Source organism: Cygnus olor, chromosome 12, assembly GCF_009769625.2.
Source record: "Cygnus olor isolate bCygOlo1 chromosome 12, bCygOlo1.pri.v2, whole genome shotgun sequence".
NCBI classification, from domain to species: Eukaryota; Metazoa; Chordata; class Aves; order Anseriformes; family Anatidae; genus Cygnus; species Cygnus olor.
Window position 1 is genome coordinate 9878098 of NC_049180.1, and position 20448 is coordinate 9898545.

Sequence of the window (20448 nt, forward strand, 5' to 3'; positions counted from 1 at the left end):
GACCCTGTTTTAAATGCATGTTTAAACATTTCTACCCTACATACTTGAAGCAAAATGTATTTCTGAGCTCTTTTTTTTTTTTTTTTTAATTGTGGGCCTATAAATGTGGTATTTGTCTCTATTTTTCTGTTATTGAAATCAAGACAGGTAGCAATGCATTAATGTATAAAGAGGCAAATGTCATCATATGGCAGGATTTTTCTGGCTTGGTCCCTGACTTGTGCATTGCTCACTGATTGAGGGTAAGCTGCAAAATGTTCTTTCTTAAAATTAAATGCAAAGCAGACTTCAAAAATTCCACTTGCTAGGTACGTAGCACTGTCTCCAGATTCCCCAAATTTAGTCTATATCACTAGAGTAAGGATTTCCGCATTTGCAAAGGTATGTCCTGTTTGTAGATCCATACAAAGGTCTGTAGCCAAGGTGGTAAAGATCTAAAATCCCATTTGTTTATTTTGTCATGTAAATCAGGTCATCACAGTTCACAGACAGCATTTTGCACTGGTAGTAATTTCCAGATGGCTGCTACCTTTGGCCTTCAAGTTGTATATCTCTGGGACCATGGATGGGATATGAGCTGAGACATTTTGCAGAATGGGTACTTGAGCAAGAAAGAGTAGCACAATGAAAGATTGAAGAGTAAAGCTTGGAAAATAGAACCGTAAATGAAGGGTGAAAATAAAGGGAAAGCAAACTGTAAAGGGCAGACTTTTAGAAAACCAGAAAGAGCAGGAGACAGAAAATAAATTATTTATGGAAATTTGTAAGGTTTGTTTCAGCAAAAGGAAAGAGCAATGAGCAGATTGCACTGTGTTTGGCCTTGTAGCAATGAACTCCTGTAGTTTGTGGGTTACAAGTAGTTGAGGCATGCATGCTCTTCAGGATGGAAGCCAAGTGTTGAAAGCAGGGATTCTTGTAGTTTCACCTTGCATGGAAACAGTTTACCCATGCTAGGAACCAAAGCAGTCCAAGGACATTCTGAGAGAATTTGCAACAGTATTCAACCAGGCAAAAAGGAGAGCGGAGTTTACTACTACACAGTACTCCTGCCCTTTGCTTCCAGGAAACCTTTATCACACAGATAAGGTAGGAGGTAGTTTATGCTAAAGTCCATTACTTGCAGTCCAGATGGCTGTTTCCATTCATTGCCTTTAACAGTGCATACATGGATCAATACAGTACGGACTGTACGTTCATAACAGACATACATGCAGACTAATGCCAGCCCAGTTTTCGTGGCATGAACTTTACTCTTGAGAAACAATACAGGAAAAAAAGACTCTCAAAGGACATTTATAAAACTGTAAAAATTCTACAATGAAATTACAGTCCACATTATTTACTTAGAAGCTCAAATGTGTTATCCCATTTGCCAGTGTATACTTGCACTAACCATACATTCCGAAACAGCTGATAAGCCATCTAGCATTGGCATTAACAGTGTAGCGGCTGCATCACAGAGCTGCTGTAGTACAGAGGGCAAAAGTCTTCTGATAACGGAGTAAATGCTTAGGATAATTAGTATGCATTGAATATACACATCTGAAACAAGCTGCCAATAGTTTGCACCCTGGGCAGTCCAGTTTAAAGTTGCCTGGATTTACCTACATGAGCTGTGAATCACACCTGTGCAGACCAACTTAGATACTAGAGTAAAGCATCTCTTCAGAGTGCATGAACACAGCCTGAGCACACAGGTCCACTACATGCTTAACATATGTGCTCAACTAGTGTAATGACTGTGGGTCTTAGGACACACGTAGCTGAAACAAAGGTATGGGCACTAAGATAATGTTTAGAAATGCTGTCTCAGACAACTGAGAATTATGATGCCATAGAATTACAAAATAGGCTTTCTGGAAAAATAGCTGCTGACTCTTAAAAAAAAAAAAAAAAAAAAAAAAGCAAAGCAAGGAAACATAGAACAAACACAACCACCTAGTTACATAGTAGATAATCTCTTTTACTGATAATTTCTTTTATTTCTATTCATCTGTGTCTTGCCTTTTTTCATATCATGCCTGGGTGACAGGCATGAGTTCACATGGAAGTCTCTAAACGCTCCTGATTTCTTCATAGGGATTAAATGTGTGGTTACTATCCAAATCCTTTAATATTGCTCCCATGCTACAATAGTTGAGAAAGCCTCTCTATAGTATTGCAAAACTCTTTTATTTTGAGATAAAAGACAAACATTCCTGAATGCACAGGACTGAGTGGTAGGTGGAGTATCCACGCTGCAGGAAAAGCTGAGATTTTTCCAGTATTGGTTTTGTCAAAAAATATCCCTTTGTGAGATGAAAAATCTTCCAATTTTTACTTCATCAAAGGCACTTTTTTCAGGATTATTGTTTTGGATTTTGGTCTTTGTGGATATGTTATGTGTTACATATATTGAAATGAAGCAATTACATACTAAAATGAAGTGAATGTAATAAAATAATAGGGTAGTTTTCCTGGTTTCTTCAATGTGTAGTGGGAGATTAAGTCCTAATTTGTCAAAGATGGTAGTGTTATTGTAGCAGGAAGAATCTCCTGATGTTATGAGGAGTATTTACAATGTTTTTTAAAGCAAATAGTTGAGGCCTGATATTCCGTGAATAAGATTTATAAGAAGCCGTGGGCAGCTAGTATGAAACTTGTGGAGACATTCTTCATATAGGTCTCGCTGTTCCCATATACATACAAGCTGCTGTGCACTCGCCTTGAAGGGAGTGGCTTACAGTCAGGGCAGTTGCTCAGGCTGGCCACAGTTGGTTTGGTTTCACAGCTTGAGAAATGCTTTAACTAATCAGTGTTTGTCTTGCGTAACAGTTATACTTCACAGAGTATTAAAGGCAATACACTGAGGAGGTAAATGTGTGACTAGCATGCGAAATGGCAACTGGAAAGAACATGCTGCTGTCCTTAATTCTCACTGCTGGGATTACAGCACTTGTAGCTACTGGTAAGCTTCAGAAATGTTTTTCACTGTTCCCTTCTGGGAGGAGACTACCTATGGGAATCCCAGCCTTATCTGAGGACCTGGGCGCTCAACCTTGCTGCACAGAAATTAGGTCTGAATAGCAAATAGTTCTTCATTTCTTCTTTGTGATCTATTTTCAGGCATTTGTCTTTGTTGTTGTTGTTTTTACAACTAGTAAAATTAAATTCCTCTTGCAAAATTTTGTCTGCTGAGTCAGAGAAGACCAAAATGTGCCATGTTTTTAATTAGATACTGAGAATTTTCACAGTGAATTAAAATAAATCTTACCTAAATGTTACACCATTTGTATATGCCAGACTATTTTTAGGTATATTAGAAGTTTTTTTCTTTTGTCTGTATCTACTATTGAGAGTCCCAAATATATATTGTGCATTCACAGATCCATATATTAAAAAGGAAATGCCTTTTCTTAATGAGAGTAGTCTATTGAACTTTTAACAACTTGGATCAAATGGATTACAACCTACACACAATTATTAATGTGTGTGCATAGTAAGAAAATATATATGATATACCTGAGGGAGATTATACACACAAACACAATCAGAATGAAGGCTGAAATGATGTCATCCATACTGATAGAGTTTGTTGAAGCCTTATGTTTGAAAATAAGTTGTTTAGGCAAAAAAAAAAAAAAAAAAAAAAAAAGTATATATTTAGGTAGCTAAATTTCTTAGAAATTTTTCAATTACTAACCAATAGGCCACTCAATTATCTGAATTTTGTGTACACATCCCCCAGGACAAAAAGCAGAACAACCAGAAGTGGTGACCAACTATGGGAGTGTCCGAGGGTACCAAGTCAAAGTAAATGCAGCTGAGAGGAGCGTAAATGTCTTTCTGGGACTTCCTTTTGCTAAGCCTCCTGTTGGACCATTAAGGTTTTCTGAACCCCAGCCACCTGAGCCATGGAAAGGTGTCAGAGATGCTGCTTCCTACCCACCAATGTAAGACAATGAGAAAAACATTTGTCTTTGTCATGATTTTATATTACATGCAGTTCAAGGACACTGATACGCAAGACGGTCAAAATCCACAAAGATAAATTTCTTGGTGTCATCTCACTACCACCTGCAATTGTTACAATGAAGGCATTTCTAAAGATATCTTTATAAGCTGCTCTTTTTATTAAAAAGTGCTGTCTAATGGGCATCAGCAATGAACTAATATGGATCATCACTTGATCAATAATGTTTTATCTTGGGAGCATTTGGCCATTACATAATAATGTTTATAAACTGTAACTTTGGAGCAGAAACAGAAAGAAGCTGAGGAAATGCTGGAATAAAATATTGGAAGAAAAGAATGTCCAATGAATCACATGCTTAATAGAACATCTAAGAAACAGACCAGTTCTAGACTATATTATAAATATCTTATTCCACTTGTACTAGCGCCCTTCTTGGAGTGACTCAAGCCTGATATCTATAATTGCAATACAAAAAAACTATTGCAGATGTAAAATAATTACTTTGCATTTTCATTTAAGTAATTTATAGCCATATCCATTTGCAGGTATATTTCTGTAATATTTCGAAACATGCAAAATTATATCTGCCTGTCACTGTGTACTGCTGTAGACCATGACTCCTTTTTACAGAGCTTACTAACACCAAGTCAATGGAAGAAAATATATTAACAGTGAAAAAACATTTATGTTTTCTGTTTCCAGCAATCTAGAAATGTACTAGAGATAGGTTTCTGATTCGTACTTGAAGTACATAAAAGCTATGCTTTGTACCATTGAGGTTTTAGTTATTTCTGTTGCTTTTTTTTTTTTTCTTTTATTCAGGTGTCTACAAGACAAAGTAAGAGGACAGTATTTTTCAGATGCTATTACTAATAGAAAAGAAAAAGTTCGTCTCCAAATGTCTGAAGATTGCTTATATCTGAATGTATACACACCCGTTTCTACAGAAGAACAGGAGAAGCTGCCTGTAAGCAAAATCATTGTAAAACCTCTAGCAAACTTTATTGCTTCTGCGACTTGATGGAACAAATTGAGCCAGAACTTGAAACTTCTAAAAGCTTCCAAAGGATTATAATAATTTTACAGCAGATCTACAACCTGTACTATATGGAGACTTACAGGTGCAGTTCTCTAATGATGATCCAATTACACACTTTCCACCACTAAATATTTAATTGAGCTTTAGCAGATACAAAAAAAAATTCCTATTTTACAAGTAAAATCTTACTGACACTTTACATAAGTAATGTTTGATTTCCTCCAAAAAAAAAAAACACCTGTGAAAAGTCACGGGGCACTGGTTTAATTTAAGTATTTAATGAAATCAATGTCTGTTGTAAGGCTGCTACCCTCCATTTAGAAAGACTTCTACTGTCTGTGAAATTTAATCTGAAAGACTCGGGAGTGAAAGCACAAAATACTATATTTAGTTTATATCACTGGAGCTCTTACCTGTGCTGAATTGTTTCTGCTTTTTCCTTTCCAGGTCTTTGTATGGATCCATGGAGGTGGACTAGTTTTTGGAGCAGCTTCGTCATATGATGGTTCAGCATTAGCAGCCTTTGACAATGTGGTAGTTGTAACAATTCAGTACAGATTAGGTATTGTTGGATATTTTAGGTAAGATATTCTATCCCTGTTTTTGCTAAGCGATTTCCAAAATTATATGTGCAAATCCTTTGTGACAAGACATGTAGAATACTTGCTTATGCAAATAAATTATATGTATCTTAATTACACATGCAAGTTGGGAACAATTTACAAGTCCCAAATCTGCTTCAAAATCTGGTCTTGCCTGATACTCTAATCTCAGCCATTTCTTTTTTAGTTATGTAGAGAGGCTCTTTTGCAGCTGATTTCTTATACTTCAGATTGTATTTATCTCTACCTTTTTTCTTACATCGAGCATTTAAACATATTCTTTCTTTCTAGCACTGGTGATAAGCATGCTCGTGGTAACTGGGGGTATTTGGATCAAGTAGCAGCTCTCCAGTGGATTCAGGAAAATATCATACATTTTAGAGGAGATCCAGGATCTGTCACCATTGTTGGAGAATCTGCAGGAGGAGTCAGTGTTTCTGCTCTTGTAAGTTCACAACAGTCATGAATTTTAATTAATTAAGGAAAAAAAAAACAACTGTCCACATTCATTCTTATTACCTTAATGAAAAATCAGTGAGAGAAAAAGGTAGGGCTTTATAGTAAACCACACATCACCTTGGTCTATAATACAATGTGATATCAATGCAGCTTCTGATTGTTGAAAAGGTTCTTTTCATACACTAATCTTGTAGTTTAGACCCAAGATGTTATTCATCATCTCCTAATTTGAATTCTGGGGTTTTTGGCTTTTGCAAAATTTATCCTTTTGAGAAAAGTTCTCTGAGAGGAAGCCCTGTTGCCCATTTCCTGTATGCTGCAACAGGCACTTGTGCAAAATAACCCAGGTGAGTAGTCATGATATGTATACTAGACTGGCATTTTATGACTCAGTGATGATGCAAAATTTTTACAGCAACACGGAGCATATTGATTAAGAGATTCCTCTTTTCCAGTCTCTCACAATTTGCTACAGATCACACAGAGAGCCTGGGATTCAGTGATGAATGCACTTCAGCAGTAATTTGTTTGCTAACCTCCTACGTTCTGTCTAATAGTTGTTTATTCCCTTTCTGCAGCACAGCCAGACTATCCTTGACATAGTTATCTGTTCCATATCTGGCTTGCAGTGTAGTTCCATGAAGTCTTGGAAGCAAGGTGCCATGGAAGTTGAAGAGGCAGGCATGAACTCCTTATCCCTAATACTACTGCCAAAGACTTTTGCATAGCTGAATTATGGTCAGAGTCTACAGAATAACAATCTTATGACATTTGTTTTCAAAATATTTTAAAAGGCATTTCCTGATAATGAAATTCTAAGTCAGTGGTCAGAATGTAATTCTTGTAATGCTTGTAATGCTTGTTCTTGCTTTTTTTCAGGTCTTAACTCCTCTGGCAAAGGGCTTGTTCCATAAGGCCATTTCAGAGAGTGGTACTGCAATCAGGATTTTGTTCACTGACCAGCCTGAGGAGCAAGCACAGGTGGGTATCTTGTGGGTTTTTTGTTTGTTTGTTTGTTTGTTTTCTGATATTTTTGCATACCTTAAATGGTTTATTCTAAAAAGCGGCACTAGACCTTTTTCTTGTGAAACTGCAATCGCAGTCACTAGAGATAGTATTTCTGTGTGCAGATAATACATACTTAATGAGTCTTTGCTTTCAAAATATGCAAATATCCACAGATGTCTGAGTGAAAGCAGAAGACTGAGGAAGCAAGAGAGAGAAGGCAGGGAACAAGTGCGAAATGTAAAGAAATACTGTAACATGTTATGTCTTTAGAAAAGGTTGAGCTGTAATTTTTGGCTGGAAAATGGCACCAGATTCTGACTACTGTTGTCTTTCTCTCCTGTTTGATGCCTGTTGTGCTCAAAGAAACAAGACTTTATTCAATTTGGTTATAATTAAAAAGAAGAGCTCACTTCAACCCATTTTTTTCACCTGCAAGAAAAAAGTCTTCAGAAACCTCTTTTTGCTAATCTGGGTTGTATTAGAGGCAATATTGTGATGAACTCTGTCTCTCTAATGACAGCTGAGAAATAATGTTACCCCAAAAAACTATACATCATTAAGAAAGGTGTAGCATGCTCTTTGTTATCATCTACATGTCTGTATTCTGAATATGGATCACTTGAGCTCCTTTATGCTCATGCCTTCTCAGCCCAGCATATTTACCAGAACAATTACCTTGGTCTGGTACTGTATGAAAATGTTTTGAAGAGTATGTTTTGTCTTTCTGCTCAGCCCACAACATGAAGGGTTATGAGAGCTCCCTATTCGCTGCATCTGCAGCTGAAATGTATCTAGCTTTGCTTGTCCTTTCTGAGAAATGTAGACTGCCACACATTGGACTCTCAGATTCAGTGACACAGAAGAGCCTTCTGTGGGAAGCATATGGATAATTAGTAAATTAAAACATGATTGTTCTTTTTATTAATTGCAGAGAATTGCTGCTGCAGCTGGCTGTGAAAAATCCAGTTCAGCTGCATTGGTTGAGTGCTTAAGAGAAAAAACTGAGGCAGAGATAGAACAGATAAGTCTAAAAATGGTAGGTGAAATTATACTACTTGCATTCAAATGACATTTCAAATTTTGTCATAACAGAGTATGCTGTATGCGTATTGTAATATTAGGAGAACTTTAGTTTAATGTAACATCTGATTCTTTCTTCACCTTTTCAGGATACAACAACATTGCAACTATGCTATACCTCATCTGAAGAATGTGAACAGGTTACTTCCCTTTAATTCTACATGGACTTTGAGCTACATGTGTTTGCTGTCATGCTCTACCAAGGGAAGGAAAAGAGCATATTGAAACGTAAAAGTTTTCCTGGAGAATTTGAACATTAATTGATATCATATATTATGTCCTACTCAACATTTCTTGTCACTATACTGGCTTCCCTGTTCATTTGCAGTTTCAACACAGAAGTTAGTTCTTCCCTCACTGCTCCACACATTCATACTGGGATTGAAATACCTAAGAAGAAGTGTAAATTGGATATCACCTATACTTCATGGATATTCAAAATATAATGCTAATCTTCACAATTTTTCTGTCTGGTGCAGAAAATCTGATGAGGAAAATTAAGAGAGAGCTTGAATACTAGTACTTCTTATATTTTCACTTGGCACTTAATTTCTTTTGCTTTGCATCTATAGTAAAAATATGAAGATGTTTTCTAGAAGAAAAAAAAATAATGTGCTCTTGAAGCTTTCTTTTGTTTGTTTGTTTGTTTGTTTTTCTCCAGCCTCCCATGTTCATCAGTGCATCTCTGGATGGTGTATTTTTTCCTAAGAGTCCCAGGCAATTACTATCTGAAAAAGTGATCAATGCAGTCCCATACATAATAGGAGTAAATAACTGTGAATTTGGATGGGTACTTCCTACAGTAAGAGACACATAATGGTTTTATTCATATATAATTTTGCTAATATAAGATTTCCTAATAAATACATAGCTTCTTTGTCACGCAGATAATGAAATTTCCTGAATTTACAGAAGGTTTGGAGAAAGATGTTGCACGTCAAGTGTTACAGAGCACATTAGCATCATCATTTAAGGTAAGAAACCATTTCCAGAATAACTCAGTGCTCCTTCTTCACTGGGCTGGTTCTGTATTCATACTGCTGGAGGGATATATTTAAAAGTAGACTGTTCTTTTTGACAGCTTCCTAACTTGGGACAATAATTCCCAAACAGACAGCACAGATGGTGTATTCCTGTTGCTGCTAGTGATTGATAAACACAGAAAATGTTCTAAATGCCCCGTCTTTTTTAAAAGGAGTTCTGTGGAAATCCAGGAGTAATGCAGTTAGTTAAGCATAGGTCTCTTGTGACATTCTGGATACCCTGGGTTATCTAAGCTATGTATGGTACTGGCAGGTATGACTCAAGACCTGTAGAACATACGGGCCTTTCTGAAGCAGCAGATGGAGACTGGAAAGGATACCCTGAGATGTTTAAAATGGCACTGAGACCTACATTTAGGCACTTGAGGTTTTCCTTCCCTGTAATTTGCAAAGTTCTCAGTTTTCTGCTTTGTCTGAGCTCTCCTGAAGCTACTAAAAATAGAAAATTGCAGATTAGTATGTAAGAATTAAGAACTTGATAAACATAGCCAGTACTTGCAATAGGTCATTCAGAGCCACAGATATGTATCATGAACTTGGAAAGGCAGAGCACAGGCTTGTTCTGAAAGGGAGTAAATGATGGCCATCTGCAGCAATAAATTAATTTTATGAAATCCTGCTGGATTTCTTTTCTCTTAAGAGAGTTATTTCCACAGAAGGGAGAACAGACTACCATTATCTATCAGCATCACTGACTAATACTTATCTAAAGATGTTTGAGGGCATCCTTTGTGATCTTGCAAGCCTCTTTCCCCTAAGAACATCTATACCTGGTAATGGTGTAACTCCCAATTCTGAACTTGGAGATGCACTCTGGCACAGCTGGGAATTTCCTCTGAAAGAAGGTAATGTTTGGGGTTTAGCCATAGACATGCAGGTAGCGTGCTCAGTTTATGCTGTTACTCCTTTTAATATTCATTGTCATTATAAAAAGTATCTTTATTATTTATTTCAGGGTGCTACTTCTGACGTTGTTGATCTAGTATACAATGAATACATAGCGGCTGCAGAGAACCGTGCTCAGGTGCGAGATGGCCTTCTTGATTCAATAGCAGATCCTTTGTTTGTTTTTTCAGCCATTGAAGTGGCTAGACACCACAGAGGTGAGTCTCTTATTCAGCATCGATTAGAAGAAATATAGAATTATGTCCTTGGGTGTGTATGTGGACAGTGTGTATCACACTTCATTATCAAAAGAACTGATAGTGTTTTCATTTTATCAAAATAGCTTGTGATGAAAATTTATCATCTTTGATGACAGACATTTTGAACACTAGCACTCTTCTCTTTAATTTTATTTTCTACTAGATGCTGGCAACCCAGTCTACTTTTATGAATTCCAGCATCGACCAAGCTCAGCTGCAGGTGTTGTACCAGAGTTTGTAAAAGCAGATCATGCAGATGAGATTGCCTTTGTCTTTGGAAAGCCATTCTTAGCTGGTGATGTATCCATGCTTGCTAAATAATTCTTTTTAAAACATTATTGTTATTAATTGTACTTACCTGAGGGCTTTCAGAATAGAATATCTTTTAGAAATATTGGAATCAAAATAAGCATTTTCTGTCTTCAGTAGTAGTTACTTCTCATGAAATCATTCATCTGCTCTTCTGTCCTAGAGCTCTGCTCATGTAAAACTCCCACAGCCCAGAGTAACGAGTAAAATCATAGAATGGTTTGAGTTGGAAGGGACCCTTAAAGATCATCTAGTCCAACCTCCTCACCCCCTGCTACAGAACTGATTACAGTCTATTGGAATAGATTTAACTGATATTTTTTGATTATTTTTTAAATGTTGCTATTTCATCTCTCACTTGCAGGGAATGCTACAGAAGAAGAAGAAAAACTTAGTAGAACTGTTATGAAATATTGGACTAACTTTGCTAGAAATGGGTGAGAATCATAATGCTAACTACAGCTCAAGTTTTGTCTGTGCTGCCTGAAACATAATGGCAATACTTGTATGGTAGTTCCTATACATTTGGCAGAATTTAAGATAAGTATTGAAGCAAATAATTTCTATTCTTAATGACTGCAAGAAAAAAAAAAACTTTTAAATTAGCCTGCAAACCAAACAAAATAAAATTAAATAAAAATCCAAGAGCAGTCAAGGTTTAGGTCCCAAAGTAATGGGAATTATTAATGTTGGCTATTCCAATGATGAGCATTTTGATAAAAACATCCAACTATTCTGGTACTAGAATTACGTAATCTGAGCTCCTGTTAGTTTTCTGAAATGATCTCAGCCTGAGAAGTCAGAGCACAATTGATAGGCAACTGGAAAGCTAACTTCTCATTATACTGTTTCCAGAAATCCCAATGGAGAAGGCTTGGTACATTGGCCTCAATATGATCTGGATGAAAGATACCTGGAAATAGACCTAACACAAAAGGCAGCGAAGAAATTGAAAGAACGTAAAATCAAGTTTTGGATGCAGCTTACAGAACAAATAATGAGTGACAGAAGAAGAAAACACACAGATTTATAAGAGTTGCAGAGGATACAGCTTCCTTTTAAAACTTGAAGTAAAGTCAAACATTAGTTTGTCAGAATGCAGAGTTTAATAATCACTTTCTAACTCACTAGTATGTAATTTGTTGTCATGATCACAGTGAAAGGAGAGATTCAATGGAAATGTAGAATGGTTGTGGGACTAAAAATCACTATTTAATAAATCACTATTTAATGAAGCAAGCAGGGAAAAAAAACCTGCAATCTTGCAGACTGAGCCAATGCTATCTACTCAGTGGATATCAAAACTGAATAATACTCCTGTGAGAAGGGGGAATGTAAGGGGAAAATTGGCAAATATATTGAAATCCATAATAAATTATGTATACAGAATATGTCTTAAGTGTCAGAATATGTTGTATGTTCATTCCACTCTTCTTTCGGAAGAGTCTTTAGTTGTCATTCATACAGCCTCTTTCCACTTTCTTTATGTGGAAATAGCTTGTAAGGAGCAGAGCATCCATCAGAAAACAGCTGTGGAGTGTATGGGCTTGGCATCTCACAAAGGAAGACAAAATCTCTACCTGCTTTCCTGTTTTGTAAATTGTTATTAATAAATGTTATTTTTGATTTTTTGGAACTTCGATTTCTTTCACCTAACTTATATAGGCTAATTCAAAAATGGTATTGTGAAAGCCACTAGGAAGTCTAAACAAAGAATTTTTCTGAAAGTGCAAACTGGGAACTGTGAGGGCTCTTTCTTCGCAGGTGCAGTCAGGACAGGGTGGAACTGATGGGTTTGGCCTTGGGATACCTCCCTCTCCAGTCTGCACTGCCTGAGGCCTGCCTAGCTGCATGGCTGGCTGTCTTGTGCACAAAGTGCTGTATGCAATAGAGGGACAGGCTGGGAACATGACAAGGACTTCTCTAATTTTTGCAAATTTGTCATTTCTCAGCTGTCCAGGGAGTGAGGTGGCAGCCTAAGCTACTCTGTGCAGCAAGGTGGCCTTTGGTTTCAGGCTGCCCAAATCTGAATTTGGTACTTTGCTTAAGAGGCAAAGCTGCAGAGCGTGGATGGTCTGCACACAGACACCAACCGCTGAGTTCAGGGTACAAATGTACATGTCATATGGTAAAGCAGCAGCTTGCATAATTATAAGGGTTTTCCTATCCATTTGCATGAGGTCTGTTGGCAGCAGTGCTGCCCATGGCTACACAGCTTCTGTGTGAGAGCAGGCTGGTTACCTGGATCCTACTGCCCCAAAGCAAGGGAAGAATAAAGGGCAGGTGAAGCCCTTTAAAAGTGAGCATGTGAAGCAGCAGAGCAGAGCTAACTGGTCTGGCACTGAAGTTCATGAAGATCACTCACCCAAAAGGTTGTGCTCCACAGCAGCGATTTCAGGAAAGGGTTGGTTAGGGGTGGTTACAAGGTTTCTTAGGATTAACTTGTAATAACACAAACCATTTCTGTAGAGATTACCTAGTTGTGACAGCCGTGTTTGCTGATACATAAAATATATAAAGGATTAGTTACATGAGCCTAAACCTGACACTTGAGTACCAATACCAGTACCTTTTCTTTGAATTACTTTTTTATTCAGCTGAAACAAGGCCTTATCTGATTTTAAAAAATTGTTTTCTTTTGCCACGATCATTACAGCATCTTGGTTACCAGGGCAGTAAGCTTCACAGCAGTCTTGCACACATGCCTATGTCCTTATCTGGACTAAGATTAACATAAATCTTCCTGTTTCTTTCCCCACAGATTTAACTCCACATTATAAATAAATCAGTGCTTGGGATATGGAAGCAGAACCAGAACCCAGAAACAGGTAGGGAATACATAATAGCTGTGTTTTATAAAATTCTGATTTAAAGTAGTCAAGGTATTTAAAAACTTTAAAAACCTGAAGTAAGTTATGTTGCTAATGTCTGCTTGTGATTGAGTAAAAAAATAATTATATTGCAAATTTGTTTATGATTGAGTAAAAGTGTCTGTGTAACTTCAAAATGTTGTAATTGCTTGATATTACCTCAGGTAATTTTAGCTCATGTAATGTCTTCATCTGAAGGAGGATTTCCTTTATACTGAAACAAATGGCCTGTTTGGATGTGGGCGTAAAGAAGTGCACGTAATCTAGATAGATAGTACACGACTGGCTGTTCTTCAACACTACTGTGTATATGCTGTGGTTATGTGCCACTCAAAAAGCCACAAACGAGCCCTGTTTTTTACTTAAAGTCCCCCAGCCTGGATTTTCCAGCTTTCGTTGCCAGACCCGATTCCGGGGGCTGCAGGGGCGGTGTGACTTTCTGCCCTTCACCCCTCCTGCCGAGGGCTCACCGCCCTCTGAGCGGAGCTGGGCGACCGCTGACAGGATCCCCCGACAGCACCCCCTGACACGATCACCTGACAGGATCCCCTGGCAGGACCCCACCTCAGCGGCGGGGCCACGTCGTGAGATGGCGGCCGCAGGCAACGCGCGCCCCCTCCTGTCCCGTTCCGCCGGGCCTGCGCATGCGTGTGGGAGCTCCCCTCAGCGCGGGGCTGGGTTGCGGTGCCATGGCGGAGGGGAGGCGACCCGTGCTGCTGGGGCTCCGCGACGCCCCCATGGCCGGGCCGTGCCGGGAGGCCCCGGCCTGGGCCACCAACAAGCTGGGCGGCTCAGCGGTACGGTCGGGGAGGGAGGGGTGCGGGGAGGGAGGGCTCTACCCCGAGCCGGGGCTGTGGGGCGGCACGGCCGCGGCTCGGTGGAGCCCCCGCGGGCGTCCTCCAGCGGTGCGCGTGGTGTCGGCTTGCAGGACGCGCTGCCCTCCCTGCGCCCGGCCGAGCCCCGCTGCGGGGCGTGCGGCGCGGCCCTGGCGCACCTGGTGCAGGTGTACTGCCCGCTGCGGGGCCTGCCCTGCCACCGCCTCGCCAACGTCTTCGCCTGCCCCGGCACGGGCTGCTGGGGGCAGCCCCGCAGGTGAGGAGGGAGCGGGATGCGCTGTGCTGGCGGCTCGGATACCCCCCCGGTCAGCAGCTCTGCTGCTTCAACGCCCTTGTCTTGTTTTCTTTCCATGTGGCACGCTGAAGCTGGAAGGTGCTGCGCTCCCAGTGCTTGCAGACTCGGGAAAAGGAGGCACGAGGTTGCAGTCTAAAGCAGGTACAGCCAGCAAGCCGCTTTCTTGGTGTCTGCCCATGTGAAGTACAGCGTTAAGGAGGATTTCAAATAAAAAAGTGGTTAAGCTGGGTGAGCTTCACATCTATGTGTACTAGTTTAAGCAGCCATAGCTGCCCTGTAGAAATTGTGCCACGTGCTGGTTTTGAGTCACGTGGAGAAGTCATCACAGTCACAGGTATAGCAAGTGCTACATGCTGCGTACTACAAGATCGATTTCTTACTTGTGATTTATGTTAGAGTAGCTTTAAAGTGGAGGTTGCAATCCAATTATATGGTTAAAATTGATATTTAATATCATAATGATTGAATCTACCTAAACACTGTTTTTCAACTGTACTTTAAAGGACTGTGCTGCTTTAGGTTTAGATCTTTAAGATGCTGTCTTTATTTTCTAATTTAAATTGATTATTTTTTTTTTAATATCAACTTTAGTTTATCTGACTCAAGTATTGTTAAAGTATTTCCGGGATTTTTTTTCTGTGAACCTAAACTTTGCATATTGGCTCAGGGAGATTGAAAGGGGAGGCTGGCTTTCAAACTAATGCTGTTGGCAGGAAGCATGCTTATTCAGCTGGTGTGTTTGCAATATAACATTTTGGTCTGTGGTAAATGAGTTTATATTCTGATAAAAATAGTGCAGATATTTATTGTTATTATATTCATCTGTATCTGCTCTTTGAGCTTGCTGTGGTGCAGTAACTGGTTCAGTTAAATATCTCCAAACCAGCTACCGTCAGTTGTGCCAACAGCCTAGATACGGCAATGCAAGCCCATGCAAAACACGAATTAATTCTTGCCCCATTTCTCCAGTTTGAGATGTTTTTTTTGCCATAAGTGTGCTGCTATGAGAAGCACATATGGTGGTACCTGGTATTCTGAGGGTAACGGGCAAAAAAATACTAAGCATTAGGTTAAGGTTTTACTTCTCTTATCCATTACAGTAGTAAAACTGTATTTGAAGTGTATTAGGTAGCTCTTGAAAGTGTTTTTCTTCTTTTTTTTCCTTCCCCCTACCCAGAAACAAGAATCTAACTTTTCTGCAAAGGACTGGTGTGACGAGGCAGATGACTGGGGAGTCTGTGATGGAGCAGAATCTCCTGTGTGTGCCCTTCAGCTGCTTGGCTTAAATGAAGTGACGAGCAGCTCCTCATCCAGAGAAGCAGAGTGTGCATCGCAGTTCCAACAGCTTTGCCTGTCTGAAGCTACAGATGTGACAGGTTCCCTGGATACGGATCTTCCAGTCAGGGAGGATATGGTAACAGCCACTTCAGCTCCTGTGTTCCGTCCCTATTACATTAGTGTTGTGGATGAGGAAGACTATGCTGGCTTCTTTGATACAGATCATGCAGATGAGCTATGGAAGGAGTATCAGCAGAGAGAGGGTGTTGATTTGGAACATTTGATGTCAGAAAGGTGCGCGCAGGTTTGATTTTCATGCTGAAAGCAAAGGCTAAAACTTTTCTTATTCCAGTTGCATTTTTAAGAGCTTAGCTACTTGACAATTTTAACTAGAGACTGGGATGATGGTATCAGATGGACTCATGGAGTTTTTGATAAAGAAGTTGTTTGAAAAACAGTTTTTGGATGTAGCTGCTGAAAATATTTTCAATTTTAACTTAATATCCAGACCATTTCTTTTTTAATTGTATTAATGTCTATGGTGACTTTCCATGGATTGTGAACAATGCTGAATTTTTTGATAACTACAGCTACTGTCAATTGCAGAATATGCATAGAATGGTTTTTAGTTGTCGTGTTCTGTTGATTATTTTTTTTAATGTTGATGGAATCATAGAACTTTGATTATGCTTAAATTACACTCCTTTTAAATTTATAATTAAGAAAACAAGACAACTGCTGAGCAGTTACTAAAGGAATTATTTTTTTAGGTTAAACGGGTATCTGGTAGAATTGAATTAGATGTAGTGGTCTGAAACATTTAGTAAGAGATGCCAAAGAACTAGAAGCAGGATGTTCAGCTGCAAGCTGAAACAGTAACTGCCTCTTAATTTAATATGTATATTTTTAGTGTATTTATTTTAATGTGAATATATAGTAACCACTGCTTATTTGAAGCATGCATATTGTACTGTATTGAAATTCTTGTTTCATTTCTTGTTCTCATAGTTTTGCAGCTGAAGGTGATAAAGAAAAATATGAGAAGAGTGAAGTCAAAAGTGGGGACCACATGTTCCATAAATTTATGAAAAAAATATCTGTCTGTCATGAACAGATTTTAAGGTACGTTGATCACCTGGTTGTAACAGGGAGATACAGAACATAGATATGGACTGTTAGTAAATCAACATAAATTATTTGACTGGAAATATTTATTTTTCTTAATTGAAAAACTTGCTGAGAGTGTTGTTACTGTGCCTGAGTGATAAGACTTCAGTCCCTGGTTGGACTTTCAGGACAAAATATTAAGTGGATGAGAGGCAAAGCAGAATCAGAGCCCCCGATCTGTCTACAGGAGACCTTCTTCAACGTAAGACCTGATGAGAGCAGACCCACGCTGTCTTTAAAGACTTACTGGAATCCAGGTGTAGAGGTTTTCAAGAGATGGTTTTGAGGTGGAAGTGTAATGCACAGTGGTGTGCTGTGATACACTTCCAAGGCTCTCTCCTCCTCTAAAGTTTTCTAATCTTACTGTTACTGCTTATGTCTCAGTCTTTGAGATGTTACTGAAGTAAGAAATTACTCATTTTAAAGCCTGAGTTCATTTGCAGCTTATGATTACCCCTCGTGACTGCGTAGACTTCACTTCTTGTAAATAGGTTACTTTCCTAGAAAAAAGCAGATTAAGCCTCAGAAAAACTTCTTTCCAAAAAGACGAATTAATTGTGAATGAGAGTATATCAGAGTTCAAATCAACTTATTTGTAGTACGAGATAATACCAATAATTTTCATGGATCATACAAAGTATTTGTCTTTAACAACTTTATTCCAGAGAGTCTGCTGCAACCCATCTGGTCAAGCTGTCTCAGTTTAGTGACATGACCTTTGTTTATCAGGTTTCCAGAACCAGGTGGAACTAACTGGTACCTTTTTGATGAGGAGGTAAAGTCTGAAGGGCTGGTTATGCACATGAGAAATATTAAAAACTTCCATTAATTAACTGTCAAAGACTATACAGAAAAATTACTGATAGAGAGTGCAAGGAACATTTTCAGACAACTTTTTTCCACTGGATCTATCATTTTGCAGTATTATGCTCTTTGAATTTTCCATTTTCCCAAAACATTGCATCCAGTGACCCCTATGAGTATCGCTAGTTACAGTCTTTATGCAGCCCTCCCTTTTCCCTTCAAGAGCATTGTGAATATACACAATAGGTGCCTGACACAAATGTTCAAACCCCATTTTTCCTGGGCTGCCGGATCCCTGTTGAGCTCTAGTTTGTTTAATTGAGTCAGGTACAGTGTATTTTGGAGGTGTCAATCTAAAGCATTTGTCTCCTTTAAATCCAGCTCTTTTGTTAAGACTTTCCAGGTGTTGACCTTAGAAGGTCCAACTTTACCATCTTTAATTTTTGTTGAATGACTCATCTGAAACTTAAGCAATGATTCTGGTTCCTAACAATGTTTGTGTGTTTTCCTATGAAATCTAGATTAAAAAAATAAATGTTTTTTCCTTTCTTCTCTTAAGATACTCCTGGGGTGGTCAGCCTTTATTCATAACTTGTCCTCCAGCCAACTTTAACGAAGATATTCCAGCCTGCAGTAATTGCGGAAGCAAAAGAATATTTGAATTTCAACTTATGCCAGCACTGGTCAGCATGCTCCAAAGCGATTCAGGTTATTGGCTTTTGACTTAGCTAAATTAATATCTCGGAAACAGTCACCTTGTTGGTAAAGTTCAGTGAACTGGAATTTGGATTGTTTCTTGCTAGCTGTAGGCACTGACAAGCCTAACTACAGTGGTCATAGAATTGTAAAGGTTACATACGGGTAGGTATATCCATATGGATTATACAGATAATGTTTCCATTATCGGTTCCATTAAGCAAATGATGTAACTGGTTTATAGGGATTCACGGATTTCAGCTTCATTTGCTCCCTAGTGAATTGTCATAACAACAATATAGATAATTCCATGACTTTGGGAGTAATTATTACCTTTTAAATGAGGCCTTGGAAAATAATAAATATTGTCAAATTGCAGACATGTAAGAAGCTCTTTGAAAATTCTCAGTCAGCTTGCTTTAAAATCTTTTAAATTAAAAAATGACGTGTCTGTAGGAGACTGAATATGAAAAAATACTTTTTGAATTGGAAGATTGAACTGCAGTAATAAGCAATAGCCACTAACTGTCTAATTTTTCTAATACATGACATCCCTTTATTGTTTTGTTTTTAGATCTGTCAGTGGAATTTGGGACTGTTATAGTTTATACATGTGAGAAAAGCTGTTGGCCAGCCAATCATCAAACCCCTCTTGAAGAATTTCTTTTTGTACAAGAAGACCCTGATCAGAAACTATTTAAATAAATTGTTTCTTTGCAGAGATGGGAAGTCTGTTTTATTCTTTTTCTTTTTTTTCTGCAGTTGAAAGTACGTAATTATACAAGAGTTTTCCTGAAATGTGATGAAAAATGAAATTGATTTGATGTCATGGTGCTTATTTCCTGGAATAACCTACAAGTTAAGGTGCCTCTAAAATGCAGCAACAGAAAACTTGCTTACTTTGTTTACATGTGCAAACAGGAATGTAGAGGTTGTTTCAGGATTCTAGTTACACTCTTAAACATGGAAACTTTTAAACACAGGAAGAATGTAAAGGAGAAAGGTCGCCTAACTGGACTCTGTTGTTATACTTTGCATTGATCAGTCTAATGGGATCCAGTTCTTAGAAACTACCAGCAATGAGAAGCTTAATCTAAGTATTTAAAAAAACAAATCTGCTTTACTTGTATTGATGACAGATTAGAAACTCAGTGAGTGGGCAGTGGCTGAGAGGGCCTTGCTGTAACTACAGTTGTCCTGTGAGGAAGCTTTTTTGTATGTTTTTCCGTTGAAGAATGTTACATTTGCAGAGCTAGATGAGCTCTGACAGTTACTTGGGATGGAGAAAGTGAAAGCTTTTGTTAGCACTTCTGTTCTTGTGGGTACAGAATGGTACAGCACCTGCTGTGTTACTGCAGCATAGTGCTTGCAAGCTGATCATACTGCTTTAGTTAACAGTCTAAATTCTTCTGTGAACTCCCTGTTGGTTTAAGCTGAATTGCAGTATTTTAATTGACTTAATGGAGGAGTAATTTAAGTAAGTGTCCTTAAAGCTTTTTGTACAGGCTGAATGCCACAGCATAAATTAATCTACTGAAGTTTTAAGAAAGTAAGAGGGGGAGAGAGTTACAATAATGAAATGTTTTTGCAAAACTGCATTTCTAGAGATGACTTGTAGCTTACCATGTCAGCGTTCAGAGGTGAGTCGGTTAACTTAGGTTAAAAACTGTCACACTATAGTTCTAGAGAGTGCCTGAGCGCCGCGGGGGTGCCAGGCATGCACTTTTCCCTCCGTGGCAGGTGGCCGAGAGGGCTGGGGGAGCTGCCCCCACACGAGCTTTACCCCCCTCCCGCGGCTGCCTCGAGGGGCGGGAGCGGGTCTCGAACCGGCGGCTCCCCGTCCGGCCCCGCCCGAGCTGCGG

General features: G+C 38.9%; 2 protein-coding genes across 3 annotated transcripts; both read left to right on the forward strand.

Moving 5' to 3' along the window:
• The first annotated feature begins 2726 nt into the window (after positions 1-2726).
• LOC121076730 (fatty acyl-CoA hydrolase precursor, medium chain) lies at positions 2727-12269 on the forward strand. Of its 2 annotated transcripts, XM_040571301.1 has the most exons (14): positions 2727-2947; positions 3728-3932; positions 4778-4922; positions 5442-5575; positions 5888-6041; positions 6935-7036; positions 7995-8099; positions 8233-8283; positions 8805-8945; positions 9031-9117; positions 10142-10289; positions 10495-10626; positions 11005-11077; positions 11496-12269. In XM_040571301.1, the coding sequence occupies exons 1-14, from the start codon at positions 2878-2880 to the stop codon at positions 11671-11673; spliced, it is 1725 nt and encodes a 574-aa protein (XP_040427235.1). In that variant the 5' UTR covers positions 2727-2877; the 3' UTR covers positions 11674-12269. The 2 variants fall into 2 exon arrangements, with proteins under 2 accessions (XP_040427235.1, XP_040427236.1); XM_040571302.1 differs by lacking the exon at positions 8233-8283.
• A 1881-nt stretch (positions 12270-14150) lies between these two features.
• PDCD2L (programmed cell death 2 like) lies at positions 14151-19305 on the forward strand. The gene is made up of 7 exons (XM_040571303.1): positions 14151-14307; positions 14439-14602; positions 14713-14782; positions 15819-16213; positions 16928-17041; positions 18450-18598; positions 19161-19305. Exons 1-7 carry the CDS (start codon positions 14155-14157, stop codon positions 19289-19291), a joined length of 1176 nt encoding a protein of 391 aa, XP_040427237.1. The 5' UTR covers positions 14151-14154; the 3' UTR covers positions 19292-19305.
• Positions 19306-20448: the final 1143 nt, after the last annotated feature.